Raw genomic sequence first — 24,123 nt, forward strand, 5'->3', positions numbered from 1 at the left:
ATTTTCCTGTTGGCCATAAGTAGGTTGGACTAGATGAGAAACTTGTTTATCACCACCCGTCTTTATTACCACTTAGTAGAAAACAACTCAGAAACACATAACATGCAACTTACAGATATGGGGCAGTAGAGGACTATGTGGTGATTCAGAAATAGTGTTACTTGTATAATCTACGAACAGCATTATTATTAGGCATCTGGAAAGGAAGTATAGTTGTAGACAACTGAAAATTTGACCCTTGTTTTTTAATTTGCTTTTTTCTATTTTAATGTATGTTATAAATAAACAAATAAATATAGTTTTTCTTTCACATATGTGCAGTGTTTTGGGTTTTTTGTTTTTCTTTTGGAACTCTCTTTTATCTTCTAATTATAGGTTTTAGCCTTGCATATTTGCGGAACCAAAGTGTATTCATTTGTTTGATAGGGAAACATAGCGATTAACTAATTTGATAGGTTTTTAGAGGGAACACATTCAGCACTTTGACAACATAAAGTATCTTTATGACATAAAGGATTAATTGTCTTTTCATATCAAATAGCAAGTCTGTCTAAAAATGATCTAAATGTCATGTAATTTGCTCCATTTTTCGTTTATTCAGAAATATTTTTTGAGAACTTAACTATTGTAAGAACAATCCAAGCATTGTTCTAGGCTTTATAATTCTCAGTTTGACAATTTTAGAGGGAAAGTAAATCATGAAAAAATGCCCAAGATCTATTAAGTGGCAAAAAAGCAAGTTATGAAATTGTATATGATAGGATTCCAATATATTTTAATCTATCAAGAGAAAATCAGATTTGCGTGTAAACAATAACTATCTTTCGGGAAGAGGTCATGGAAGTACGGAGAACTTTCCTGTTTTATATTTTGTATTTGGTCCTGTTTGGAGTTTTTAGAAGGAGCATGTTGTTTGTAATCAGAATAAAACCTGTATAATACATAGGAATATAAAACATCTAGTCTTTCTTCTGATTATCTGTATACAGATATGTACACACACATGAATTTTTATATAACTGGAATCTTACTGTGAATATAAGTATATATCCTTTGTATGTTTATGTAATACCAACATTTCACTACTCTCCAATTGCTAATCATTTATAATGTTTCAAAGAAATTTTTTATGTATATAGTTTCAGTGAACATCTTTGTACATATGTCTGCATTGCAGTTCTGATTATTTCATTAGAATAGATTCTTAGGAGAATGACTTACTTAAAAAATATACACTTTGTAAGGGTCTTGGTAAATATTTTCAAAGTATTTCTCAGAAAAATTGTACCAATTTCCAGTGTGTAACAGTAATCAACTCACTGAACTCTGATATTGAACATTATTGTTAGGGTTGTTAGTTTTGGGTTTTGTTTACTAATGTGTATGTCTTTGTAAAGAATGTGCCATGTAAGTTCAGGTGGTGTTGATAATGATGATGAGGGAGGAAGGATGGTACTGATGGGATTCTGTTTTTACAATTAATATTCTAAAAATAATATGGAGGATAGATAAGACTTTTCATTTATATATTTACATTTTTAGGCAATTCTGTCTTGAGCTAAATGGACTTGCTGTCAAACTTCAGGTAATATTTTCTTTAAGTTAAAGCTATAATTGAATGTTCTGATTTTTTTTTTCTGTTTTTGTAAATTAATGTGCTTACAAAGACATAAATTTTTAATTTATTCTAGAATTTTACATGAAATGTAGCAACTCAAATTATAAACTTTTTCATTATTATTTTACATATTAATAAATGTAACTATTTTAACAGAGTGAATGCCATCCAGATACATGCACTCAGATGACAGCAACTGAACAATGGATTTTTCTTTGTGCAGCTCATAAAACACCAAAAGAGGTGAGAATTTATGAAATAGAATGACTAATAAAATCATCATAACCTAAATCTCTTTAAGATAGTGGTAGACAAATTTTTTGAGTTTTTAGGTCACTGTTTATTTTGCCCTTTGGTTTAGAGTTCTTTGCTGCAAGGTCATTGGTACAGTGCTACTTTAGGGTTTCTTGTGATTAGTATCTTTTTAAAAAATTTAATTGAAATTATCATTGACCTACACTGTGTTAGTTTCAGGTATATGACATAGTGATTCGATATTTCTGTACATTACAAAATGATCACTGTGATAAGTTTAGTTACCATCTGTCACCATACAAAATTATTACAATATTATTGAGAGTATGCTTCATGTTGTACATTTCATCCGTGTGACTCATTCATTTTGTAACTGGAAGTTTATACCTCTTAATCTTCCTTACCTATTTCACTCCTCCTACCTTCCCTCTGGCAACCACCTTTGTTCTCTATGTCTATGACTCTGCTTCTGTTTTGTTGTTTGTTCATTTGTTTTTTAGAATCCACGTATAAGTGAAATCATATGGTATTTGTCTTTCTCTGAGTTATTTCACTTAGCTTAATAGCCTCTAGGTCCATCCATGTTGTCACAGATGGCAAAATTTCATTCTTTTTTATACCAGTGTGTATACATACCACGTATTCCTTATCTTTTCATCTAATCAGTGGACACTTAAGTTGCTTCCATATCTTGGCTACTGTAAATAATGCTGCAGTGAACATGGGGGTGCATATATCTGTTCGAATTAGTGTTTTTGTTTTCTTTGGAAAAGCACCCAGGAGTGGAATTGCTGCCTCATATGGCAGTTCCATTTTTAATGTTTTGAGGAACTGCCATCCTGTTTTCCATAGTGGTACCAATTTACATTCCCTCCAGCAGTACGTGAGAGTTCCCATTTCTCCTCGTCAGTACTTTTTTGTTGTCTTTTTTTTTTTTAAGTCTTTTTTTTTAACTTTTTATTTTATATTGGAATATAGCCAATTGTGTCTTTTTGATAATAGTCATTTTTTAAAAAATTTATTTTATTTATTCATTTTTGGCTGTGTTGGGTTTTCGTTGCTGTGCGCGGGCTTTCTCTAGTTGCAGCAAGTGGGGGCTACTCTTCGTTGCAGTGTGTGGGCTTCTCATTGTGGTGGCTTCTCTTGTTGCAGAGCACGGGCTCTAGGCACACAGGCTTCAGGAGTTGTGGCACATGGGCTCAGTAGTTGTGGCTCATGGGCTCCAGAGTGCAGGCTCAGTAGTTGTGGTGCACGGGCTTAGTTGCTCTGCGGCATGTGGGATCTTCCCAGACCAGGGCTTGAACCCATGTCCCCTGCGTTGGCAGGTGGATTCTTAACCACTGCACCACCAGGGAAGCCTGATAATAGTCTTTTTTAGAATATTTATTTACTTATTTATTTTTTGGCTGCATTGGGTCTTAGTTGCAGCAAGTAGGATCATTCGTTGTGGCGCACGGGCTCTTTGTTGCTGTGTGCGGGCTTCTCTCTAGTTGTGGTGCACGGGCTCCAGAGTGTGTGGGCTCAGTAGTTGCGGCATGTGGGCTCTCTAGTTGTGGCATGCGGGCTCCAGAGCACACGAGCTCTGTAGTTGTGGTGTGTGGGCTCCAGAGCACGTGGGCTCTGTAGTTGTGGTGGTGGGCTTAGTTGCCCCATGGCATGTGGGATCGTAGTTCCCCAACCAGGGATTGAACCGGCATCCCCTGCATTGCAAGATGGATTCTCAACCACTGGACCACCAGGGAAGTCCCCAATAATAGTCTTTTGGCAAGTGTGAGTTGGTATCTCATTGTGGTTTGATTTGCATTTCCCTGACGATTAGTGATGTTGAGTATCTTTTCCTGTGTCTGTTGGCTATCTGTATGTCTTCTTTGGGAAAATGTCTATTCAGATCTTCTGCCCATTTTTTAATCTGGTTGTCAAAGAGTGTATTGCCTATGTTTTCTTCTAGGAGTTTTATGGTTTCCCACCTCACATTTAAGTCTTAGATACAGTTTGAGTTTAGTTTTGTATATGGTGTGAGAAAGTAATCCAGTTTGACTCTTTTGTACGTAGCTGTCCAGTTTTTCCAGCACCATTTACTGAAGAGGCTCTCTTTTCCCCATTATATATTGCCTCTTTTGTAATAGATAATTGACCATGTAAGTGTGGGCTCTCTGTTCTGTTTCATTGATCTATATGTCTGTTTTTGTGCCAGTACCATACTGTTTTGATTACTGTTGCTTTGTAGTATAGATTCAAATCAGGGTACGTGATATCTCCAGCTTTGTTGTTCTTTCTTAAGATCGTTTTAGCTATTTGGGGTCTTTTGTGTTTCCATACAAATTTTAAAATTATTTGTTTTAGTTCTGTGAAAAATGCCATAGGTATTTTGATAAGGATTACATTGAATATGTAGATTGCCTTGGGTAGTACAGTCATTTTAACAGTAATAATTATTACAGTCCATGAACACAGTGTATCTTTCCATTTGTTTATATAGTATCATTTTTCATAATTGGACAATTGAATGGGCTAGAACTTATGATTCACTGGCTATGACAGAATAACACCTGTCATATGGTGTGTAATGGATGAGATGCACCAGTTCAGATTTTTGGTTTAGTCTTAATTTCTTTTGATAGGAATAACTGTTGGTGATTACTAGTTGATTCTTAGTCTGTCAAGTAGAAATGTTACTTTTGAACTTTATAGGTCAATATTTTTTCTCTACATTTCATTAATATTTCTTACTACTTATTTGAAACCTACCATAATGATTTTCCTCTCCATAATTGGTCTTACCTTGAAAAACTTATGCATGTTATTTTCTCCTTATTTAGTTTTTGTCAAGGCGAGAGTATAAGAAGTAGCAATTTTTAGAGAACATTTTTTGTTTTAAATAATTCCTTCATGTTATCTAACACCTAGTACACATTCAGTTTTCCTTAGTTGTCTCAAAAATGTCGTTTACAACTGGTTTGTTTAAACTATGCATTGCATTTCCCTTTATCTGCATTCTCTTTTAATCTGTAGTAATTAGTTTTTGCTTGACATTGACTCATCGAAAATAGTTAAGTTAGGCCTGTGCTGTAGGATTATAGACCTTTAAGTGATCATTATATTGACAGACCTCTAAGTCTTAAAAACAGGTAATTCTCTAGTTGGAAAATCAATATTTGATGTTCTTTTGTTTGAAAAGGCAAATTCTCCAAAATAAGAAGTATCTGATACCTGTCTAAGCTAGTAGTACTTATTTTTTAAGACTGACTTCACTCATGGTGTTACTTTTTTTGAGTTAATAAATTGAAGCAGGTTGTGTATCATTCTACATCTGGGAAAATCATAGCAGTTTCATTGATAATTCACTGAAATTGCCTACGTAGTATAGTAAATGATGTGATAATTCCAATTAGGAAACTGAATCCAAAAAGCTAGTTTCATTTTGGCAAATAGTAAAGATGCATTATTCTCACTTTATTTATTTATTTTCTAAATAAATTTATTTATTTATTTATTTTTGGCTGTGTTGGGTCTTCGTTGCTGTGTGCGGGCTTTCTCTAGTTGCAGCGAGCAGGGGCTCCTGTTCGTTGCGGTGCACGGGCTTCTCATTGCGGTGGCTTCTCTTGTTGTGGAGCATGGGCTCTAGGCGCGCAGGCTTCAGTAGTTGTGGCACGTGGGCTCTAGAGCGCAGGCTCAGTAGTTGTGGCACACGGGCTTAGTTGCTCCGCGGCATGTGGGATCTTCCCGGACCACGGCTCGAACCTGTGTCCCCTGTATTGGCAGGCGGATTCTTAACCACTGCACCACCAGGGAAGTCCCTATTCTCACTTTAGAGTAGAAAAGCCGTCCAGTTTGTGATGTATTGTGAAATTTATATATACTGTCATTACCACATCCACTTTTTTCTTGAGTAATGTTAAATATAAGATAGGATAATCATCAGCATTAGATCCTGTGAATGAGTCTTAAAAGTGCAATATTGCAGGGAATTCCCCGGCCGCCCAGTGGTTAGGACTCCGCACTCTCACTGCCGAGGGCCGGGGTTCAATCCCTGGTCAGGGATTGAACCGACACAAGCCACGCAGCGCAGCCAAAAAAAAAAAGTGCAACATTGCTTGGTGAAGACCAGCTCTGCTAGATTGTCCATGTGTCAAGGGAGGCTGATAGTATAATTTCCAAGGGGTAGCTATATGGGATGGGATTACTGTAAAAATACAAACAAAAGAAAATCTTGAAAGGATACTTTTTAAATTCTTTTGGAATAATTGTGCATAGTTAGAAAATAATAGCAACTGACAGATTAGTAGCTAAGAAAGTTGCTCTTATGAATTAAAAGCACTGGCAGATTCTGAAGTGGAAGAGGCAGAGTAGTCAGCACGAGTGATGATTTATGCAAGGTCCTTGAGAATTAAAGAGAGGCATTGCAGCAAATAGAGTTAACTGTACAAATAGTGATTGTGATGAAGATTGTAACTTGTTATTATATGTTAGCCCTTTCAGTCACATGCAGATTGTGATTACTTGCAGTAGCATTATGAATATATATTTGGTAAAATATAATTTATAAAAGCTTGAACACATTCCTTACTATTTTGTAACGTACTATATTTTGCCAACTTTTTGCTGTTACGTATGATGCAGAGTAGGATCGGTTAACTGAGAATTAATTGGGGGAGGTGGAGGGAAGCAGCTAAAACAAGGCAAAACTCTTCCTCTAATTCCAAAAAAACCCAGAAAAAATTCAGAAACCAACTGAATATGTAAAGTTATGCTGTCTGATACAGTAGCATGAAACACATGTCTGTGGAGCACTTCATGTGGGTAGTCCAAATTGAGATATGCTTTAAGTGTAAAATACATACCGATTTCAAAGACTTAGTACAAAAAGATAGTGTAAAATATCTCACTGAGAGACCACTGGATATCTACATACAAAAGAATGAATTTAGACCCCTACCTCACACTGTATACAAAAATTAGCTCATAATGGATCAAAGACCTAAATGTAAGAGCTAAAATTATAAAACTCTTAGGAAAAAACATAGGTATAAATTTTCATGACCTTGGACTAGACAGTGATTTCTTAGATATGACACCAAAAGCACAGAAGTGGAAGAAGATATCTATAGATGTCAGATTTCATCAAAATTAAAAATGATTACGCTTTAAAGGACACTGTCAAGAAAGTGAAAAGACAGTGTACATAATGAGAGAAAATATTTTTGTAAATCATATCTCTGATATGGGTCTAGTATCCAGAACTATTATGAAACAGCTAAAAGGCAACCTAATTTTAAAATGAGCAAAGGGTTTTTTTTTCCTGGCCGCACAACATGGTTTGTGGAATCTCAGTTCCCCGACCAGGGATTGAATCTGGGCTCACGGCAGTGAAAGTACCGAGTCCTAACGACTGGCCTGCAAGGGAAGTCCCTAAAATGAGCAAAGGATTTGAATGGATGTTTCTCCAAAGAAGATATACAAATGGTCAATGAGCACATGAAAGGTGCTCAGCATCATTAGTCATTAGGTTAAATGCATATCAAAACCACAGTGAGAATGGATAAACAAAATGTGGTGTATATATATATACCATGGAATATTATTCAGCCATAAAAGGGAGTGAAGTTCTGATACATGCTACAACATGAATGAACTTTGAGGACATTATGCTAAGTAAAATAAGCCAGACAGAGAAGGACAGTTATTGTATGATTTCACTTGTATGAAATATCTAGAAAGGGCAAATTCATAGAGACTGAAAGTAGTTTAGAGGTTGCCAGGGTCTGGGGGTTGGGAATGTGGGGAAGTTATCGCTTAATGGTTATAGTTTCTGTTTGGGATGATGAAAAACCTTTGGATGAAAACAGATAGTGTAGATGGTTGCACAATGGTGAATGTAATTAATGCCACTGAATTGTACATTTAAAAATGGCAAATTTTATATTTTACCACAATTGTTTTTTAATGGAAAAAAAAGACACACCCCTACAGTGGCATACACTTCACCCACTAGAATGACTAAAATATAAAAAGACAAATAATAACAAGTGTTGGCCAGGATGTGGAGAAAGTGGAACCCTTATACATGCTGATGGGTATGTAAAATAGTGTAGCCATTTTGGAAAACAGTTTGAAAGTTCCTCAAAATAATAAGTGTAGAGTTACTGTATGACTTATCAGTTCTACTCCTAGGTACACACCCAGAAGAAATAAGAACATATATCCACACAAAACTTGTGTACTAATGGTCACAGTCACATTATTCACAATAGCCAAAAATGGAAACAACCAAGTTTCCATCAACTGATGAGTAAATAAACAACATGGTATATGCGTACAACGGATTATTATTTAACCTTAAAAATGAATGAAGTCTATAGAGGGAGAAACAGATTTTATATATATTAAAAACAAAGTCAAAAAGGTTTTGAATTAAGAAAAGAAAGTAATGAAGTACTAATTCATGCTGCACTATTGATGAGCCTTGAAAACACACTGAGTGACACAAAAGCCCACATTCTATTCCATTTTTTAGGAAATATCCAGAATAGGTAAATTCAAAGAAGAAAAAAAGTAGATTAGTTGTTGTTTAGGATTAGGGGGAAGGGAGAAGGAGATGTGACTGCTAACTAGTACTGGGTTTCTTTTGGGGGTGATGAAAATGATCTGGAATGTAGTTGATAATGGTTGCACAGTTTTCTGAATATACTAAAAACTACTGAATTTTACACTTTAAAAGAGAAATTTTTTGTTATGTGAATTATGTCTTTTTTAAAAAAATATATTATTTATTTATTTAGGCTGTGCCGGGTCTTAGTTGCAGCATGCAGACTTCTTAGTTGTGGCATGAGGACTTCTTAGTTGCAGCATGTGAACTCTCAGTTGTGGCATGCATGCGGGATCTAGTTCCCTGACCAGGGGTTGACCCCGGGCCCCCTGCATTGGGAGTGCAGAGTCTTACCCACTGGACCACCAGGGAAGTCCCTTATGTGAATTATATCTAATTTAAAAATACCCCACAAAGACTCATTAGCAATTTTCATATCAATTATATGTTAAAATGATAATTTTGGCTATATATATGGAGTTAAATAAAATACATCATTTAAATTAATTTCACCTGTTTCTTTTTACTTTTTTAATGTGGATACTAGAATTTTTTTTTTTTAATAAATTTATTTATTTATTTATTGGCTGTGTTGGGTCTTCGTTGCTGCATGTGGGCTTTCTCTAGTTGCGGGAGCGGGGGCTACTCTTTGTTGCAGTGTGCAGACTTCTCATTGCGGTGGCTTCTCTTTGTTGCGGAGCACAGGCTCTAGGCATGCGGGCTGCAGTAGTTGTGGCACGCAGGCTCAGTAGTTGTGGCTCACGGGCTGTAGAGCGCAGGCTCAGTAGTTGTGGCGCACGGGCTTAGTTGCTCCACGGCATGTGGGATCTTCCCGGACCTGGGCTCGAACCCGTGTCTCCTGCATTGGCAGGCAGATTCTTAACCACTGTGCCACCAGGGAAGTCCCTAGAAATTTTTAAATTAAATATGTAGCTTGCATTATATTTCCATGCTGACTTAAAGGTTGTAAAAGTGTCCCATGGTACACCCAAATGACCAGTGTGAATGAGAAACAGTGACTTGGGATATTTGTTTTTGACCAAGTCACCTGTAATCATATATATGGAGAAAGATACTTTTTTCAGTAAATACTGCTCATGTTCCTATTTTAGGCAGTGAATCTACTAGCTGTAAATTCCTGTGGATGTATAGTTAGAAAAATACTTTTTGTTTTTTTTGGTTTAGATAATCTTTATGTATTTGCCATGTACTATACTAAGCCATATTTAGTAGTTAACTGCATTTTTAAACACAAACATTTTTAAAGCCCCAAGGCATGCTTTTTAAGATGTAAGGAGGCAGTGATCTCTGGAGGTATTTGTGAAGTGAAGGAGGCTGCTTGGCCACTTGGTTAAGTATAAACCAGTGGACTAGGGCTTCCCTGGTGGTGCAGTGGTTGAGAATCTGCCTGCTAATGCAAGGTACACGGGTTCGAGCCCTGGTCTGGGAAGATCCCACATGCCGCGGAGCAACTAGGCCCGTGAGCCACAACTACTGAGCCTGCGTGTCTGGAGCCTGTGCTCCGCAACAAGAGAGGCCACGATAGTGAGAAGCCTGCGCACCGCGATGAAGAGTGGCCCCCGCTCGCCACAACTAGAGAAAGCCCTCGCACAGAAACGAAGACCCAACACAGCCAAAAATTAATTAATTAATTAATTAATTAAATTTAAAAAGGCAGATGCTTGCTTAAAAAAAAAAAATCAGTGGACTAGGAATCAGTGTATCTGGGTTATGGTTTTTAAGTCCTTCTTCCTAACTGTGTCATCTTGCATAAGTCATTGACCAATAGTCAAGGGTAGTCCCTGTTGCTGTGCATCATTCTTCAGGGGTTCTCCCTCTCATGCCTCAGAGTTGGGATATTTGCATGCTTGCTTACTTGAATCTCTGTCGTTGCAGAGTCAGCCTCCTCTTAGACATCATGCCTAAAAAGCAGACTTTTCCTAAGTTGGACTGCTTGTTTTTTGAAGTATTCCTTATCTTTGCCTATAGACTTTTAAGATCTGGCAAGAAACCTGTGAATATTCTGCAAACTGATCAGCCTCAGTTTCCTCATTTGTAAAGCCAGAGGGTTAGATTAGATAATCAGGTGTTCTTCCCAGCTCTAAGCATTGTTTTCTTCTAGATACAATATCTAGAGTGAGAAATTAGGGGACTGATTCACTTATTTTCTAGAAGCCAGGTATTATAGTTGAAGGGGATAATAAAGCCTTATTTATTGACATAACATTGAATTTTACAGTCATTCTGATATTGTAAGGAACTTTTTTTTAGACTATGCTCAGGGTTTTTGGAATAAGACGCCTAGGTAATAAATATACCTAATTTTAGAGGTAGAGCTCTTTGTTGATGCATTTTTATATCCTTTCTTTTATAGTGTCCTGCTATAGACTATACTAGACACACACTTGATGGTGCTGCATGTCTTCTGAATAGCAATAAATATTTTCCCAGCAGGTAAACAAAACTTTTAAACATGGTGCTAAACTTTTTGAATTTAATTTTAAAGATTGCTGTTTTTAAAACTAAAACTAGTTTGCTTGTTAATACATTGTATTCTTTAAACCGTGTTTTTTTTAACCTATTATATATTTGGCTTGTTCAGAATTATTCAAGTTTTGAAATTAAGATTGTGGTTAAACTAAAGGCATCAGGACTCAGCTCCTGAATCTCACAGGCCAGTTCAGTTCCTGCTGCTGTGCATCATTTTCCAGGGCTCTCCCTTCATGCTTTAGAGTTGGGATATTTACACACTTGCTTGCTTGAATCTCTGTGGTAGAGAGAGGCATCCTCTTAGCATGCCTGAAGAGCAGACTCTCCTAAGTTGGACTGCTTATATTTTTTTTTCTAAGTATGTTCTATGTATTTCCAGAGTATTTTTTTAATTGTATAGTTGATTTACAATGTATTAATTACTGCTGTACAGCAAAGTGACTCAGTTATACATATATATACATTCTTTTTCATATTCTTTTCCATTATGGTTTATCACAGGATATTGAATATAGTTCACTGTGCTATACAGTAGGACCTTGTTGTTTATCCATTCTATATATACCAGTTTGCATCTGCTAATCCCAAACTCCCAATCCATCCCTCTCCTACTCTCCTCCCCCTTGGCAACCACCAGTCTCTTCTCTGTTGGGACTGCTTATTTTTGAAGGAGTCCTTATCCTTGCCTTCAGATTTTTAAGATCTGAGAGGAAGCCTGTGCATACTGTAATATATTATTGGTGAGGTTTGTGACTGGCCTTTTATTCTATTAAGATATTTGTTACCAGGTGGATAGATTTGGAGACTTTTCCCCAATATCACTAACTTCAAAGGGCTCATATAAAATAGGTAAAAAATAACGGTTTTTGCCTTGGTATCCTATGTACATTTTTTAAAAAATCAGAAATATGTAGGCAGTTTTTATTTCTCACACACACACGAAAAAGAATTGAGTTCTGTAGAATAAAACAATAGTTCTTTCAGTAGTTTTAGTTAGCTCTAGTGGACAGATTGTTAATGTCATAAACATACATTTTAGTAAGTTTTGTTTTGTCAGGATTTGTTTTAATTGCATTAAACTAGCAAAGTTTCAGAACTATAGTACTGAATTTCTTGGGCAGTGTGGTTAGGTAGAAAGAGCACTGCCCCGGGAGTGAAGAACAGGGGTGTTAGTCCTGCCCTTGCCACTTACTAGTGCTGTGACCTGGACTGGTCACTTACTTTCTCTGGTGTCAGTTTCTGTACTTGTGAATTGAGAAGATTGGACTATATTGTTCCTAAGATCTGTCCAGCTCTATAAATCTATGATTTCTTTTCTATTTCTAGGGTTAGCATAAAGGAATCATCTGTAGCAAAACTAGGATCAGTATGCCGTAGGATTTACAGAATATTTTCACATGCTTATTTTCATCACCGGCAGATATTTGATGAATATGAAGTAAGTATATTTCACTAATTGTCCTGATACGTTCTTATCAGAATGACAATAATAAATGTTGATATTATGTCTCATTTATTTGGTTTTGAGTAGTAAATTGAAATGACATATTTTTTTTCCCTCTCTACAGAATGAAACATTTTTGTGTCATCGGTTTACTAAATTTGTGATGAAATATAATTTGATGTCCAAGGATAACCTGATTGTACCAATTTTAGAAGAAGAAGTTCAGAATTCAGTTTCTGGGGAAAGTGAAGCATGAAGGGAATCATATAGAAAAAAATGTACTGATCACATAATTAACATTAATTATGTACTGTATATATATCATTTTAGACACATCAATCATGTATCCATATTATAGCTTCTTTGTTTAGTATAGGTTTTTGTATGCTGAGTGTTGCCGTTTAAAATGGGAAATACTTTTTAAGTTATTCATGAGCTGTATATTCACTGGTGTGGCACTCATGGTTTTTAAATAAGATTAGTATTATCTGTTTATAATGCCCGTTAATAAAAGAATTTACAGTTTGGTAAAATTGCTGCTAAACAATCATTGGATCACAATCCTCATCAAATAAACACATCTATGAAAAAGATGAGTGAGCTTGAGGTTTCACACAAGCCATTTACTAAAGAGATAGTAATGTTTTCCTTTGGTTTTATACCTGAGTTTAGATATTCTAGAAAATTCTGTAGCACATAGTTCAGTCTTAACTGTTAAGTTTTCCAAAGTGAGATAAAAGTGTTTTTAAATTCTGTTTATACTTTTTGATATACATATATGATTATGTGTATGTCCAAATATAAATGCAAATGAAGCATTAGGAATACTTAAATAATCTTACTATGCTACATAAAGTATATTCTAGACCAGCATACTTGGAAAGGATTTATCTTTCTGTTCAGTGTACTGTTACATACAAGATGATAACGATAAAAGCGTGTAATTGATGTTCCCACTGGAAACCTGCCCTGTCCTTCCCTTCTCTTCATTTCCCTTAACTCTCTCCCCAAAGTACATTAGCTGAGAAGCTTTTCACCAGACTGTGATTTAGTGGTGGATTATACCTATTTATATTTGTATTAATTGCTTATAGATTATACCTCATATTAGCAATTACACTACAGGAAAAAATGTACTGGCATAGGCTCGTGCTTATCTTTGCTTTGTGAAATTGTTCTAACTACTTGGAGAACAGTCTTTAAAATAGTTTGACTCTTACTATTAGTAATATTAATCTTTTCTTCTAACCATCTAGGCAGCACTTAAATAGAGTTGAAAAATATTGTAGTATTTATTTTACACCCCTTCCCCACAAAGTTTATGTTTGAATTATATGCACATGTAAGATTTTTTGCAATAATTCACAGGTTCCAAAGGTATTGCTGAATACTCATACGTTTTTTGGACTTCGTTATAATTCAGCGTCTTAAGAAGGATTCGACTGTAGATTTTACAATCTTACCTACTGAATGCAATTTTTTACAAAAGCACTGGAGGTCTTAATTGCTAAACTGGTTGTAACAGGCACTAAGGGTAAAAAAAAAATTGTACATGTAGTGAAGAAAATATTTAAATCCATCTTTTGAACAGAATTAACAAACGAACTTCTTTCATTTGAATGGGTTATGTTCAAATGAAGATTAAAATGTAGTCATCTTGATTATTTTTTCAAATTGGAGGAAATAATTTATACCATATTATGAGACAAGAATGTACAGCAAAAATGTGGAAAACAGTAGCGTCCTGAGAGTTTGTATATATATTTATGCCTTCCAATCCTGCCAGTATATTTGGCTTTGAACAATGCTATCCCAGCAGCCAGTCATTACCCCAACCCATAACTAACTTTTAAGAAGTTTTATGTTCTCAGTGAAAGGAATATTGACTTTGAAATGATGCATTTATATTAATGTTACTATGAACCAGTGGGAATAGTAATTTTTACACAAACTTGCTAAATATTGAGAGACTAAACTACTAAGTTAATAAATTATATATAGTAATGTTGCTGTTCTCTCTAGACAAAGTCTCACAATGGATTTCTGTTGCTTGACTATTTTCTTAGTGAACATTTGAACTAAGGCAGTGGCTGGGATTGGTGATCTGGCTAGATATTTTGAAACATATTTTGAATAATACAACTCGGTGTTACTAGGGAAATGAAATATGATTTTTTTCTTACTCATTCCATCTTCCCTGTACTGTGTGTTTGGAATTGATCATAAAAAAAAAATCCCCCAAAGAAAACATCAGTTTGTAGTCTTGCTTTTGTATTCATATTGATATCTCATTCATACTCTTGCACTGTAAAGTTGACTCACTTCATTAGGTAAGACCTAAATGAAACAGTTACTGTTTTTCCTTAATACTGATTACAGAATTTTGAAAATATACACGTATATACTTAGGTGGTATTAAAAAAACTGATGAGCCTGGCAAACCACTGATTTATGAAGTAAGTGTTCTAAGAAGGGGGGAATAGAAAACTCACAGTTCTGTGCAATAAGGAAGTTAGGCTCCACTTTTTGTTTGGATTACCCAGTATAAATCCAAAAGTTAACATTTTCTTTTTATAAAATTATTTTGACTCATATAGTCGACTCATTCTTTTTCCCCCATCATATCTGGGAAAGTAGCTAATTTTTAATAATTTATGTTCCCATGGGTATTATAGTTCTTTTGTGTGTGTACATTTTCTTTTCTCTGACTTGAGGTGTTAAATTTGTATTTCTAGAAACAAATTTCTCAGTTTTATTTTTATATATATATATACATATATATATATATTTTTTTTTTTTTTTTTTGGCTGTTCCACCCAGCCTGTGGGATCTTAGTTCCCCAACCTGGGACTGAACCCGGACCCTTGACAGTGAAAGCGCAGAGTCCCAGCCACTGGACTGTCAGGGAGTTCCCTAAATTTTTAATGAGTTAATACTTTTAATATCAGCATAAAATTTTAAATCTATGATTAATTGCTTTGTTAGCAAGAACTGTATTACGGTCTCAAACACATTTACTGACTGATGTCAAATTCGTTGTAATAGAACTAATTAATTTTTCCCTGGGTACTTTGCCCTATTTTTTCCTAAAGGCTTCCTATGATTTTATTGCACAGTTAAATGCTATATTTTGTATACTTCATTTTTTAGCTACTTCTTGAATGTACTAAAGGTTTCTTGGTATAGTTCTTCCATGCTAGGCATGAAAGATTTTCGTTTTTTGAATACAGCTAATTGTTCACTAAGCAGACACTATGGATGTATTGGTACAACATGTTTAGCAATTTATTTGAGGTTGTCAAAACATCCAAATATTTTTTCTGAAAAAATATGCATTATTAGTGTAGGGTACATTATAAAACCAGATAACTACCAAGTGAATTCACTAGAGGGTTAGATTACTCATCTAAAAGATTTAATTAGGAGCCTCACTCTTAACATTTGGGGATGCATGGATATTTTCTCTGGGCTAAGAATCTAATTACAGTACTTCATTTATTTGATTTTTTTCTGCTATTTACATTTCTTTTTATAGTACACAACACTTTATATCAAGTGTGAGAACCTATTGTAATTAAGCAAAGAGAATACTGAGTTTTCATAATAACCCAAATTTCCAAAAGAGAAATACAACTGACATCCTGAACTTACATCCATGAAGATAATATGTCAAATGTTATGTCAGATATTGAGTCCATGATTAATTACAGCATCACCATTCAAAAATTAGTAAAATATTTATTCATTTTAAATGAAATCAGCATTTTATCCTGATCTGGATTTCTGCTATAAACCTTGGTAAAAGCAGTTTATAATTCCATAAATAGTGTATTTACCACTTTATTTTGAGTGGACCTCATGAAAGCCATCTGTATCTTGTATAACAATCGTAAATCTTCACTTAAAAATTGTAGTTTGTCACAGATAATAGGATTTTCTCTGCCTTTTTTTGTAACTGTCAAAGAAACAGTCTCATTTAATATGATACTTTATGTAAAAGAATTTTCTACATTTTTGTAAGCATTTGCTGATTTTAATATTTTTGGTTTTCCTTATTAGTGTCTAGAAGAAAATGTTAGTTTCTGTAAAAACAACAACAAAAATGCTTTATACCTTGTTCTAAAAGGGGTTAAATGAAGTAGGAATGATAGGATTTTGTGCTCCTATTTCCCCTACCTCCCTCAGAGATAGATTGAGGGGAGTCCAAGGAACCAGGCAAGCCCAGAGAAGAGGAAACATTGGGTACAGTCATTATTGCACTAGCAATGAGATAGCCCCTTCACCCAATTCCAGAAATTCAATAGAATCTTTTCTGAGGGTAAATCCTTATTTAACTCCCCTAAAAAATGTCATCGTGTTTTAAAACCTGGTGTATATTTATAGAGGGAAATTGTTCTTGCCTTGATTTGGATTAATATTTAAATCACTTAAAAAATATTTGGTGCTTTTATATTTTTAAACATTTTACAGGGACTTCCCTGCTGGTCCAGCGGTTAAGACTCTGTGCTCCCAATGTAGGGGGCCTGGGTTCGATCCCTGGTCAGGAAACTAGATAACCACATGCTGCAACTAAGACCCGGTGCAGCCAAATAAATAAATATTTTTTAAAAAAAGAAAAAACACTTTACAAAAAAAATGCAGATCTTGGATTCTGATTGTTGAGAACCATATTAGTGATGATATTAGTTTTCAGTGTCTGCTGTAGTAAATTACCACAGACTTAGTGTCTTCAAGCAATACAACTTTATTCTCTTACAGTTCTTGAGGTCAGAAGCTCAAAGTAAGTTTTACTGGGCTAAAATTAAGTTCCCGCCTCTTTCTGGAGGCTCCAGGGGAAATTTGTTCCTTGCCTCTTTCAGTTGCTGGTGGCTGCTGGTATTATTTGGCTTGTGGCCCCATCATTCCAGTCTCTCCTTGCATCATCTCATTGCCTTCTCTTCTGTAGTGATAGCTCTCTCCACATCTCTAAGGATGCTTGTGATTGCATCATTATGCCCACCTGGATAATCCAGGCTAATTTCCCCATCTCAAGATCATTTATCAGGGGCTTCCCTGGTGGACCAGTGAGTAAGACTCCACGCTCCCAAAGTAGGGGTCCTGGGTTCTATCCCTGGTCAGGGAACTAGATTCCACATGCTGCAACTAAGACCTAGTGCAGCCAAATAAATAAATATTAAAAAAATATATAAGATCATTAATCATATTTGCAAAAGTCCCTTTTGCCATATAAAGTAGCATATTTGTCTTAGGGGGCCTTTATTCAGCCTACCACAGCAGTCCTCTTGAATTCATATTGTTAATGTCAAAAAGTTCTGCATGCTATGGACTTAATTTTCACTCTGATGGTGGTTCTTTTTATTTCCTGCATGTTATCTACTTCTTTATGCCTCCCAGTCACACATGCTTGATTTAAGTCTCTGATTGAAAAAGTTGAACTTGAAATCATTTTCTGTAGCTTACCATTTACTACATCCTTGTATTGATCCATTGATAGCTAAATTTTTGGCATGACCTTTTAGTTGACTCATAGAACTGATCATTCTGTGGTTCAGAAACCTTGCTTACCAGTTTGTGAAAGGCAGAGTAGGAGACATGGAAGATGAAACATTTTAAGGAGTATGATTTTGGATGCAAATTAGAAAATAAACTTTAGGTAACAGCTATGTAAAGAGCACTGCTTTCTAGAAGCTAGACATGAGACTACTGGAAAAGAAAGAAAATGTGATGTTTGTGACCTTAAAAGGAGAGGAATAAGCTTTAGAAAAGTACATCTTTAACTATAGATTTTCAATTGCTTCCTAACTAAATTTGGAATATCTTACAATTTTTAGTTCTTCAATTCTACATTTTAGTGTTAACTTTGTGAAAACTGTCTCTAAAAAGTTTTAAAAATTTCACTGGATAATATACAAATTGTGTTTTATATTATAACAATGGCTTATATTAATGTCTTATATTTGGTTAGAGAAGCTGTAAGTCTTGGTGACAACATCTGTGAAAACATCAGTTTTGCTTATTCACATTAATAAGTTTTTTCTAAGCTATATTCACAACCTGTCTATTTAGTAAGTAATGAAGGTTTTTGTTTAGTGCTGTATTTATGTATAGTTATTTTGATTATCTGAACATAGTTAAATGTGTTAATACAAAAGGATTTAAAATAACTTGGTGATGATTTGCGGGCATTAGGAGGAGAGGGGTTTTTCAAGCATTGCTTGGGGCAGGGGAAATGTTATGGTGCATGGCAAAATGAGCTTAGTTGTTGGTGAGAGGATTATGGCCGGAATGAGTGGGGTTTGCTATTTCTGAATAAGATGCCAACTTTCAGGGCAAGGGTAGAGACTAAGTCCTTGTTATTTTAATTAAATACCAGTTCCCAGATATAGAGCAATCACTATGGGAAGAATCCATCAGTACAGAGTGGAAAGCTCAGATTTAGCAGGATAATACCAATTAGAATGTGACCATATTGATTGGTGTCACATTTCTGGGGTGTTAGGAGAGGCCACAGTCTGTGAAGTGAGGTGTTAAGTGTCAGAAGGAGAGGCCTCTCAAATGTGTCTTTCTGGCTGTCAAAGCCCTCCAAACCCAAGGTATCATTTCCTCTGTACTCTTCAGACTCCACTCATGTGTAAGATTCAAGGGCTCATATACTCACTGAGAATTAAAAATCATTACTCGCGTAGAATCAGAATGGAGTGCGAAAAGGGGCCAAGATGGTGACCTAGAAAGGCAGTGATGATGGTGAAAGGGAGGCCAGGTGGAGAGCGACAGATAGGGTAGATTTCTCCTGATGCAGATGTTCTTTCAACCTACAGAAGAAGAATTTTTCATCTTTGAGTTCCCTATTTCCTACTCTCTCCCAATGCCTGTGACACCCTAGATCTACTGATAAGAGCCCATCTGTACCCCCAATCTCACTCAGGTCCTGGCACACCATTTGCTGCTCTGCAAGGTTTGAGATACTTTGCCCCAAGCTTCCCAAGACCTTAAAACCAGACAATTTTCAGACCTTTGTAGGCAGTAGAGTCCACCCCACATAAGACCAGACCAAATGTATTAAAATGTATCCCCATTTCACATTAAATATTATTTGTATATTAAAAAATATAAATTTGAACAGCTTTTTGTAATTGATTTTAAGAATTTGTCTCACCATTGGTCACTTAGTTTGCAATTGGCTGTGGTTTCTCATCCATCATCACATATGTCTTGGAAGTGAGAAAAGTTAATCTACAAGTTACGTTCAAAGTTAACGACATTTTTATGAATATGAAAGGAAATAATGTTTTTATATATATTACGTTTTACAGCTATTTAAATATTTCAGTTTGGCAGTTTTCATATTTTGGAGCCAATGTATTTTTTAACAGGTCTCAAACATTTTGGGGCACCCCTGAGAAGTTCATAGGTCCTCAAGTTTAAAATGATCTGCTTATGGGACTTCCCTGGTGGTCCAGTGGGTAGGACTGCGCTCCCAATGTGGGGGACCCGGTTCGGTCCCTGGTCAGGGAACTAGGTCCTACACGCATGCCGCAACTAAGAAGTGCGCATGCCACAGTGAAGATTCCGCGTGCCGAAACTAAGACCCGGAGCAGCCTAAATAAATAAGTATTTTTTAAAAATTCACTAAAATGATCTGTTTATTATTTTATAACACAAACACAATCTATTACTAGAATATTATTATTTATCAAATATCATTTGCTCAGGGAAGCCTTCCCTGACCTTGAATATATTAGGTTCATCTGTTATATGCCCTCCTAGCAAACTTTGCTTCCTATGAGTATTTCCATCAACTATAATTACATGATTATTTCTATTACTGTTCATGCACTATCTTTCTCCTCCGTCAGCCTGTTGATTCCATAAGTGCAAGACTGACCAAGAGTTAAGAAATATTTGTTAAAGGAACGAATGGGTGAGAGAGTGAAACTGCGTCCTCTCACAAGGAATCTGTTTCAGGAGGAGGGTTTCATCACTGACAAGAGACTGAACGCTGAAAACTAAAAAGCATTCTTAAAATATATCCTCGCTCCTCCACCTTTTATTTGGGGTATCTGCCTTTAATATCATCTGTGCCTGTAGAGATAGCAGCATGGTCTTCTGCAGACGTAATTTGTTCTTGGCTGCTTAGCGTCCGGTCTTGGGTCTCTGGTTCTTCTGGAGACCCTGTGAACTACCTAATATACTTGGCAAAGTACTGGTGAATCTTTTTATCTACCACATAGAAATATATTTAAATCTTTAGCTGTTATATTCATATTTAAAAGATGCCCTGTATTTATTCTGGAGTTTCCCCAAGCATAAGATTGTTCACCTCACTAAAAAGAACTTCTTTGCAAACTTAAAGCTGGACCTTTTGAAAAAAAATAATGGTTTCAATTTCTCGAGCACCTAACCAGGTGTCAGGAACTGTGGTACATTTCCCACATAATTGCACTAAATCCTCATACGATTAAATTTGTTTGTTACTATCCCCATTTTACACATAAGTAAACTGAGCTTCAAAGTAGCTGTTCAGAGTCCACAGGAACAAGTAGCAGGGCCAGGGTCTGCGCTCAGTCCTGGCTCCAAAGCTCAGGCTTCTCTGTTTTGATCTGCTATTTCATATGTTTCTGAACATTGCCTGCTACCTATCCTCGGGAGACTTCTTTAGTTCTTATGTTGAGTAAGATTGTGTTAGGCAGCATGTGTTGGAATGGACTGGCTTAACCAAATAAGGTTTTGCTTTTCTTTGTAACAAGGCCAGAGGTCAGCAGTTCTGGGCTTGTGCAGTGGCTCCAGGGTCCTTCATTGGTGTCCCAGGCTCCTCCTGACTTTCCATCCCACCATCCCTGGGGTATGGCCACCTTCCTCAAGGCTATTTCTTGGTTATAAGAAGGCTGCTCCCCTCCGGGCTGCACACACTGGCCCACATTGGGTATTAGCAATCTTTTGAAAACTGCTAACCCAATTTAAAAAAAAAAACATTTTCTTTTTTTGTTGTTTTACAATTTTTTATTAGTGAGTTTAAACGAGGGCATGTTTATTGGTTGTTTATGTTTCTTTTTAAAATAAACTACTTGGGAATTCCCTGGCGTTCCATTGGTTAGGACTCTGCGCTCTCACTGCTGAGGGCCTGGGTTCAATCCCTGGTTGGGGAACTAAGATCCTGTAAGCCGTGCGGGGTGGCCAAAAAAAAAAAAAAAAAAAAAAAAGACTTTTAAATAAACTACCTATTTGTGTCATTTGCAGTTTTTTCTACTAGGTTGTACATCTGTTTTTTATTAACATCCTTTGCATACTTAGAATATTAGCCCTTTGTTATTTGATCATTTCTTGATTCCAATTTTTTGTTTACCTTTTGATGATGTTAATGGAGTGTTTTTTTGTGTGCAGGTTTTAAATGTGCAGTCTTAGTATTTACACAGTCTTTTCCTTTATGGCTTCTGGGTTTTGAATTATGCTCTAAATATTTGCTCATATATTATTACAGTATTTTTATAGTTTTGTTTTTTATATTTAATTTTTAATTCATCTGGAAGATATTTTGAAATAAGGTCTGAATCCCATTCATTTTAACTCAAGTCCGTGGCAGTAGCTCTTTACATAAAGAGGTGGGAAAAAAGGGAGAAACATACATAAAATGTCAGTCTGCAGCTATACCATAAAGCTGGAAGTTTTAAAAAATGGAATCTTAACTAATACTTTTGGAGGGCGTTAGACAAGGAGAAAAATCTTGAGTCACATGGTTTCCCAAAAGAACAAATTCAGAAGAATGACATGTGGCTAAGGAACTAATGTTTACAGGAAAAAATATTGAACTGTTAAAACCCACTTTTTGTATGTGCTGTATAAACATTAAACTATGCCTATAGTCTGAGAAAGAATAAAGGAAATGTAAGTAAAATATCCAAATTTGGTGTGTCTCAGTTTTCTATTAATTTACTGAAATTAGAAGACATGCTATATTCTCTTGTGTTAAATAAAAAGTCATTTTACTAACCACATCTATTACAGTGATGTGAGTGGTTCTACTTTTGAAACTTTAACATGTTGAAAACGACTCTGTCCCTGAGCATTAGTACCCCCATCAAGACACAAAGGAATTGAAATGTGTGTGTTTAACAGTTTTTCGCATACCCAACCAAAGAAATTCTTACATTAGAAAGCCTGGACTTCAGATTTCCCAGATGTCCGTGTAGGTGGTTCTTGGCTAGCCCGCCCAGAGTCAGGTCTCCTGGCGGCTCAGGCACAGCAGTGATTAACTGGGAGGACAGAGTGAACACTTGATTGAAACATGGAAGGTCAATTCAAACTTTTTTCCATGTAGGCAAATCTTCTAATTCCCCCAGCTGTTTTATTTAGTGATTACATTTTTGATGAGAAGATAAGAATAACTTGATTTCCATTTCTTATTGGTTTGCTTCACTGGCCTTTTATGCCTTAGTGTACACTTTGGAACTTCATTTTCAGCAATTGAGATAATGTTTTGCAGGGAAATGACTTAACAGGTTAAAAAAGTTAAAAAAAATGTTCCCATGTTGCCAGAACTGATTTTCCTTTGAAGCTGCTGTCTAGGTGTATAACAACTACGGATGGGGGTGAAGTCCAAACTTCTTACACGATCTCCACTAACACTGTGCGGCGAGGGTGGGGAGCCTCTGACTGGCCCGTGGGGATGAAATCCCCAGTTCCCTACTGTCTTTCTCTGACACCACCCTGGCCGCCGTGTTGGGCCCCTTTGGTATAGCCTTGTGAGGGTGGAAATCTAGGCTTTCCACTCCGTCTGTGCTGGTGTAGGTCCAGGTGAGGTCACAGGTTTTTCTGTGGTGGTGTTTGGCTGGAGTAGAACAGTTATTGTCTAAATATATGCCGTCTTGCTAGGCTTTTGTTAGGGTTTTCTTGGTCTGCAACATTGGCATTTCCTGATTGCTGGTTTCTTCAGCTTCCAAGTCTGAGATACATGAGGCAAAAATAAAACCAAGAAACTCACCACTGGTCATCTTATGTTTATGTATAATCATATGTCAGAACTGGCTCTATAAACTTTGGGCTATTGCACAAGTAAAACTCGCTCTCAAGGTATGATAAATTGCTCCAATTAATATTATTTAAATGGATGTGGTTTTGATGGTTGGCATTTAGCTGGTTTTCCTACATACCCACCAGTGTATTTTGAATTAAAACGCTTAGTTATAGACTCCCCCCATTGCTAGCACCACTCCGTTTCAGTGCTCACTTGAAATTTAGTCTTTCCCTACAGGCAGCTGCTGGGGCCCTGAGGAGTGGAGAGAAGAAAATCCTTTTTAGTCTTAATGCTGAAAGAGCCATAGTCCTTCCAGCCTAGAGGGAATGGTAGCGAGGAGTCAAGGTAGTGAGGAAAGCCTGGGAAAAAGAGACAGTTCCTTAGCTGTTCCAGAATGAAAGAAATGAAAATGCAACTGGTACATTTATAGTCAAATATACAAACACCTGCTCCTGATAAAACAAATGATTTGGAGATGATAGTTGTGATTTGGACTTACCATAGCCCTGCCTCCTGCTTCTATAGGTGTCTGAAGGCTCCTGAAAGCTCTCAGGTCTCTTAAAAAGAGTGATGTTTCTGTTGTCTTTAAGTGACATTGATAGAGCTGCTCCTCAGCTCAGTGGCAATTTCTCTGGTAATTAGGTGCTAAATGCTGTCCATGGAGATAACAGGTGACATTCAACCCAAATGGGATGGAACTAACAGGTGGTTATGGAAAC

The 24,123-nt window shown here is 36.2% G+C and overlaps 1 protein-coding gene across 2 annotated transcripts in view; it reads left to right on the forward strand.

The window, feature by feature from the left end:
• The window catches only part of LOC132369122 (MOB-like protein phocein), a 41,789-nt gene extending 28,863 nt beyond the window's left edge, over window positions 1-12,926 (forward strand). For both annotated transcript variants that reach the window (XM_059928415.1, XM_059928413.1), the window contains 5 exons: window positions 1,543-1,585; window positions 1,775-1,861; window positions 10,834-10,913; window positions 12,276-12,387; window positions 12,518-12,926. In XM_059928415.1, coding sequence (XP_059784398.1) covers window positions 1,543-1,585; window positions 1,775-1,861; window positions 10,834-10,913; window positions 12,276-12,387; window positions 12,518-12,649 — 454 coding nt within the window. In that variant the 3' untranslated portion in view covers window positions 12,650-12,926. The remainder of the gene's footprint in view (window positions 1-1,542; window positions 1,586-1,774; window positions 1,862-10,833; window positions 10,914-12,275; window positions 12,388-12,517) is intronic.
• The last annotated feature ends 11,197 nt before the right edge of the window (window positions 12,927-24,123 follow it).

This window comes from Balaenoptera ricei, chromosome 7 (genome assembly GCF_028023285.1).
Source record: "Balaenoptera ricei isolate mBalRic1 chromosome 7, mBalRic1.hap2, whole genome shotgun sequence".
Classification (NCBI taxonomy): Eukaryota; Metazoa; Chordata; class Mammalia; order Artiodactyla; family Balaenopteridae; genus Balaenoptera; species Balaenoptera ricei.